This window comes from Empidonax traillii, unplaced genomic scaffold (assembly GCF_003031625.1).
Source record: "Empidonax traillii isolate 1590-97213 ecotype Southwest subspecies unplaced genomic scaffold, ASM303162v1 scaffold624:size695616, whole genome shotgun sequence".
Lineage (NCBI taxonomy): Eukaryota > Metazoa > Chordata > Aves > Passeriformes > Tyrannidae > Empidonax > Empidonax traillii.
The window spans coordinates 351,002-357,671 of NW_020955817.1; the positions used below are offsets into that span (position 1 = coordinate 351,002).

Genomic DNA, 6,670 nt, shown 5'->3' on the forward strand with positions numbered 1-6,670 from the left:
CTGCAAACCCCTGTTTTTCAGAGTGACACTTTGAAGCTGGCCAAGGAGCTGTCAGACACAGTTGTCTACTGCAAGAGTGTCCATTTTGAAGGCTTTGATGACCCCAGCCATCCTCGGGCTTTCTACGAGATGTCGTCGTTCTCGGAGAGCAAAGCTCTGAAACTGGCCCAGGAGTCTGGTACGTGTGTTCTGCCCTGACAAAAGGCCATCCTCTGTCCCAGTCCCCCAAAAAGGGACAGCTAGGGGTGATTAGGCACAAGAAAAAGGCGTACTGAAAGGCATGGGTTGTGATCTCTTCGGTCATGCATGTAAAAAAACTTAATATCATGGAGGCTGTTACCAAGAAAGGCATTTGTACAGGTAGTTCCCATTCCCATTCAGCCAGACTTGCTAGGCAGAGGAGGAGAATACACAGCAGCATCAAGAAGAGATAAAAATAGCTTCCACCACTGAAAAGGCCATTTTATTTTTTTTTTCTTTTTTTCTATAGGAACCAATTTTATTCATCACAACATCAGGCACCTGAGCCGGATCTACCCTGCAGGCTGGAGGACAGATTCTTCCAACTACAACCCCGTGGACTTGTGGAATGTTGGCTGCCAGATTGGTGGGTGCAGCTGGGAGGTTGGACTGGAGTCAGGCTGACTAGGTCACAGATGAAGTGTCAGTGGAGGGCCTTCAGTTGAGGTAGATGTGCAATCTCAAGCCTTTTGCAGCCAGAGGCTCAGTGGTCACTGGGAGAAATCAGCTTTTCAGCCAATGCTCAGTGACTTTCCATTGACATTTTCTGGCTCACCACAAGTCCATTAGGAGAGTCTTTCCTGCACATTAGTGTGTACATCCCTGCAGTTTCACTGTCAGCAGAGTCACTGCCATTTCACAAAGGAAGAGGGAGCCAGGAGTGAGGAGTCACTTGCTGAAAAGTGTGCTGAAAATCTCTGGCAGAGCTGTAAACCAAACTCAGCTCCACTGAGCCCTTCAGCCCTTATGGCTATAACCATAAGGGCCAAGCCATGTCCTGAGCTGTTCCCTGTAGTCAGAGCAGTTCATCATATCTATTCCCAGGGGACTGAGGCCTCTGACAGTGTATTTGTAACTCAGAGATGTGATGAAAACAACAGACCCAGTGCCTGTTCAGTGAATCCTGTTGTGGCTCTCACCCAGGAAACCCGGTGCAGTGGTAAGAGGGCAGGATGGTGATGACATGCTTGGCTCTCTTGAGAAATCACCAGAGCGCTGAGGAGCTGCTGCTGGGGTCTGTGTGGTGTTAGTGAGACTGCTCACAGAGACTGTTCCAGATTTGACATCAATGCTTTTAAAAAAAAGATATCGACAAATTGGGAAGAATACAAGAAATCTGCCTGGTGTTAGGACACCAGTGAGGCTTGATCTATTTTGGGCGGGAGACAATAAAGAGGTGATTTGATCACAGCTGCTGTACTCCTGCCTGAGGAGTTCAGAGAGTGAGGAGCTCTCTGGTCTAACCAACAGAGGTTGCCCCTTGGGATGGCAAATGAAAATAGGCAGATCTGGGCTGGAAAGGAGGTTTTATAATGAGGCTGAGTAGCCAGAGAAATGATCTGAGAAGGATTTTCTGGCTTCACTGCAGGAGAGAACTCCTTCAGCATAGAAATGAGTAGGTTTATCTAAAAAGATGCAGTTGCTCAGCTAGGTGGCATAAATTCCATTTAGGACACTTTCTGATCCTGTGAAAAGCAGAATGGCTGTAAGGACTCCTCTCTATCATCTCTGAATGCAAGAAGTCCTCAGGGGTGGCAGGCTGTGAGGGTGAGAGTTTATCACTGCTCTTTGAAGCATGAAAAATCCAATGTTTATGTCCATGAAGTGCAATTTCATGTGAACAGAATTGGTATGAAAAGCTTCCCATTGATTTGTCTGAGAGTCGCTGAATTTATTTATTTATGTTGCAGTTGCCCTGAATTTCCAGACAGCAGGCACAGAAATGGATGTCTACCAGGGTCGATTCCAGGACAATGGGTTTTCTGGGTATGTCTTAAAGCCGGAATTCCTCCGGGATGAGCAAACCAAATTCAATCCAAAATCCATCACAGAAGGAACATGGGGGACAAAGAAGAAGCTCCTGCTTAAAGTAAGAATAGAAGTCGGGAAATGTCTCAGTAGCATCCACCTTCGGGGGGGCGTGTAGGTTGTACCTTCTCCTTCTTCTGGTCCCACCTGGGCAGTGTTGTCCTAACCCTACTGATCTCCCACCTCTGGGGTCTCTCACGGACTTTGATCCTCCAGGGAGCCACTCACATGTTTAATGTTGGGCAGTAGAAGAGGTTAATGACAATATTCACTGTCGTTACAGAGACGCACAGGCAGACGTGCAATCGACAGTCACCTCTGCTGTTCTCAAGTGTCATCTGATCACTGTGGGGACAGTTAGAAAAGCTGCCTGTCCCCCCAGCCAGCTGGCTGGGCTGGAACAGTGTTCCTTAGGTGCTTTGGCACATGACAGCTTCCTCTGAAGGATGTCACAGCACCGGCTCTGAAAAAGCAGCACCGGCTCTGAAAGAGCAGCACCGGCTTGTCACAGCAGATCCTGTGCTCCCAGAGAAGGAGAGGGAATTTTCCAGGGAGCCCCCTCTCCTGGTGAGGTCCTAACCTCTTTCTCTGGTTCCTCCACAGATCATCTCTGGCCAGCAGCTGCCCAAGGTGAACAAAAGCAAAAACTCCATCGTTGATCCTAAGGTGACGATAGAGATCCACGGTGTCCAGCAGGACAACAACAAGAAGCAGACCAAAGTCATTGAGAACAATGGTAAGGGGTTTGTCTTCCAGGCTGTGCTCCCATGGGGCAGCAACCCTTGCATGTCATGTGGCAGAGTGTTCCTTGCCAAGGCTGCTGCCCTGTAACCAGACCAGCCCGCACTAAGCAGATACATGAGGTGCTGTCGGACTGTGAGGGGTTCTTTCCCCTCTCTTCTCTCTCCAACACATTTGGAGACAGAAATTCCCTGTAAAACAACATCAACCACACTGAGTTGTTTGAGGCTGGCTGCCAGATTTGCAGAGCTAGAACTTTGGAAGAGCTCTTTACATCCACACAGTTGGGTTTCACCTGAGCTGCAGAGGTTCCCACCACAATATTCCCAGAGAAGGCTTCTTGTGGGGCTGATTTTATCCTGACAATGTCACAACCTCATGGAAGACTGAGGTTGCATGGGACTTTGGAGATGTCTGTTCCAGCCCCTGCCTAAAGCAGGACCATCCTCAAAGTTTACTCAAGTTGCTCAGGATATTGCCTGGATGAATTTTGAATATCTCAAAAGATGGAGGACCATTTCTCATCAGTCAAATGTGGCTGTGACTTCCCTCTGTGCAGGGAAGGTCTGAAAATTATGGCCTCCTGCACAAACACTCTGATTTTCTGCCTGGAGTAAGAACCAAATGCTAGAAAGCTGATGCAGATCTTCCTCCCTGCTAACAATTTTTCCCTTTTCCTCTTTCCTATTTGAGTAAATCTGGCCTGGCTCCTAAAGCTCACGACCGTTTCCATCACCTACAATAATTTTTATAGTCTGACAAGTGAAAGTTGTGTAGGGAACATTTCAGACCTGCCAGGCCTTTTCCTCAAGGCTGCTCAGCACTCCAAGTCCTGTGGCCAGCCCTTGGCTGGCTGGAGCAGTACTGGAATGGTGGTGGAGTGACACTGGAGGGAGTGTTGCCCAGTGGAAAGTGAGTCAAACAATGAAAATACCCACATTGGAAAGGGGCGGCTGCAGAGAGGGGGTTGCATTTCGTGGGCTGAGGTTTCAGATGTGTGACCACGCTTCAGCAGCTCACCTGGTTTGATGTTTTACAGCTGGACTCGATAGTCTTAAGGGTCTTTTCCAACCTTAATGATTCCACGATTCTGTGTTGCTGGGACTGAAGCAGAGGCTGTGGGTGCAGATCAGGACACAGCATGACCAGGGCACAGGCCATGCAGCTCAAGAGGCTGTAGGAACCTGCTGGCTCAGCATCTCTATCTCACTGTGGCTCTGAGATGGGTCGAGAATCCCCCACAGATCCCACTAGAGTGAAATCTGCTGTCCCAGGGCCAGTGACTCTCCCTCAGCTTTCGTGATTTTTGCTCCCATGGGATGAGCAACACTTTGTTTAGCAGCAGGTTTTTTTCCCCAAGGATGAAGAGTGAGGGGCAAATGTGTGTTATCTGAACAGTCCTGTTGATTTAATCATACAAAAGGTCCAAATAAAGTACACCAATGCTGTGCTATGGCACAGTCCCCAGGCCCATCTCAGCACCTCCAGGGCCAGCTGAAAGATCCCTGTCTCCTGCTGAATTCCCCCCAAACCCTTCATGACCAGCAGGGACATTTTGCTGTCCTTGGTCTGTGCTCTGCACAGACTCTGCCAGTGGCAGCAGGTTTTCCAGCAGGATGTCCTCTGCCCCTGTTTGCTTCTGGGGAGTGGTTTATTGGAACTGCACCTGCTGTGACCTGGAGAGAGAGCACTGAGCTTGCTCTCCACCTCTTATCTGATGTGATGGTCTTGGTTTTGTTTGCTTTGAGTCTGGACCACATGAAGCCTTATCAGACTTGATGATGGTTTCTGTAATCAGACACTCCTCATTAACCTTTCTTGCAGACAGGGAAACTGAGGCACGAAGTGGTGATTAGATGGGTGTATCTCGAGAAGCTGGAGAGGATCAAGGCCCCAGGAGTCTGTTGCAACACAGAGTTCTCCTCTCTGCTCTCCCGTGTAAAAATACGCTGTAAAAATATGCAACTGGTCCAGGGGCAATCAAAGACATCCTTGTACCCCCCCTCCTGCTCCTCACTGCCTTCTGGGACAATGGTGCTGAGGTCTGCAGCGAGCAGCCAGAGCTGAAGGATTTATTAATACCAGGGAGCAACTGAGTATTGGAGCTGGGAATGAGGCTCTTGGCACCTCCTAAGACCCCTGGCCTGGGTCAGATTAGGTTGGCTTTTCAAGTCTCCGTTGATTTGCAACACCTCTGCCCGCCATCCTTACCTGCCAGCATCTCTGATGTCCTTGTCTGTGTTGTTCAGGCTTTAACCCGAAATGGGACGAAGAGTTTACGTTTGACATAGAGATCCCTGCACTCGCCCTGGTCCGGTTTGTGGTGGAAGACTTTGACATGTCGACCAAGAACGACTTCATCGGGCAGTACACCCTTCCCTTCACGAGCCTGAAGCAAGGTAAGGCCCTGCTCCCTGTTCCTCACAACCGTGAACCCTTTGGGAAGTTCCAGTGTCCTGAGCGTTCCAGATCCACCACACCTCAGGTCAGAACAGATTTTTTTGGGCAGCTGATAACACTGTCTCTAGGGAAGGGCCCCCCCGCTTGTCCCCAGTGGCTTTGGGTACAATACATTATCCATGTCAAAGCCTCTTGGACCTGCCTGTTCTGTGGGATGCTGGGAGCAAAACACTCTGAGACAGGGAGATGTTTTTGCAGGGTCTTGGCAAATGTTAGCACAAACTTTTCCAACTGGACTAAAGGCCGCTTTCCATCTGTGCCTCTGCTTCCAGGTTATCGCCACATCCATCTTCTAACCAAGAACGGAGACCCGTACTCCTCCTCCACCCTCTTTGTGTACATCAATATCCAGGACTGTGATTAGCAGCTCGGCTCCTTCAGGGCACAGTGAACCTCGTGACAGACCTGGAAGGAATTCAGTGTGTGAACTCTGCCAGTGTCAGGGCCCTGTCAATCCCCAGCACCTTCCCTGGAGCAGCACAAGGTGCTCCGTCGGACCCCGATGTGAAACAGCCACTGACCTTCTCCCTTCTGCGTGCTGGAAACACCCCAATGCTGCTGTTGACACGAACCCTTTTTGTACCTGTTCGACCAATCCAACTGTGTTTTTAGTTCACTCCATTTAGATTTTTTTTTTTTTTTAAACGTTGCTTTTAGCGAGAGAATAGAGACTCCCTTTTTTAGTGAAGTACAGCCCTTGGGTTGGGTTCAGTCAGACATCTGGACAAAACACCCAACATCTGTGCAAGAAGAAAACTCCACCTCAGCCCTGCAATCCCTGGCCAGGTGCCAAGGTGACTTCTTGCAGCTGCAGGTGTCAGCCATCTCTCACCACACGGAGTCTTAAACGGGGACACGATTCCCCACCCACCCACCCCTTCCCCTGTTACAGATTAAAAAAAGAAAGCTGCACTACAAAGGCCCGTGTTATGTAACTCGGCTTTCCTTTTGTGCTGTAATGAAAAATACATGAACACTAGCCCAGCCTGCGTGCCTGGCTCCCAGCCAGGCCGCTTCGCCTTCAAAGCCCGGCTCTCACCCCGGGAAGGAGAAAGGAGCTGCTGAGTGGCACAATTTCCCTCTAACCCAAAGTGAAACCCACTCAGAAGGGACCTCAGAGAACGCCTTTTGCCGGTGACAAGTAGAAACGCGCTCGCCTGACAGTAGGTTTTTTTTTTTTTTTAAATGCGGTAAGACTTGGTGTTTTTGTAGAAAAATGTCAGTTTTTTAAACACAGAGGAAGTGGCAGCGGATGCTGTAAATGTTAGCCGGTCCCAGTTGCACTGTAGAGGTAACCCAGCACAGACACCCAGGAGTGTTTTGAACAGCAGCTCAGTATTTATGGCAACGAGCTATTTTTTATTTCTTCTTTTTCCTTCCAGTAGAACTACAGAGTTAAGGGAATATTGTTGATATGAAA

At 49.2% G+C, this 6,670-nt stretch overlaps 1 protein-coding gene across 2 annotated transcripts in view; it reads left to right on the forward strand.

Moving 5' to 3' along the window:
• Positions 1-6,439, forward strand: part of PLCD1 (phospholipase C delta 1) — a 51,579-nt gene extending 45,140 nt beyond the window's left edge. For both annotated transcript variants that reach the window (XM_027898806.1, XM_027898805.1), the window contains exons 10-15: positions 22-178; positions 491-607; positions 1,932-2,110; positions 2,653-2,785; positions 5,040-5,189; positions 5,523-6,439. In XM_027898806.1, the coding sequence (XP_027754607.1) occupies positions 22-178; positions 491-607; positions 1,932-2,110; positions 2,653-2,785; positions 5,040-5,189; positions 5,523-5,614 (828 nt within the window). In that variant the 3' untranslated portion in view covers positions 5,615-6,439. The remainder of the gene's footprint in view (positions 1-21; positions 179-490; positions 608-1,931; positions 2,111-2,652; positions 2,786-5,039; positions 5,190-5,522) is intronic.
• The last annotated feature ends 231 nt before the right edge of the window (positions 6,440-6,670 follow it).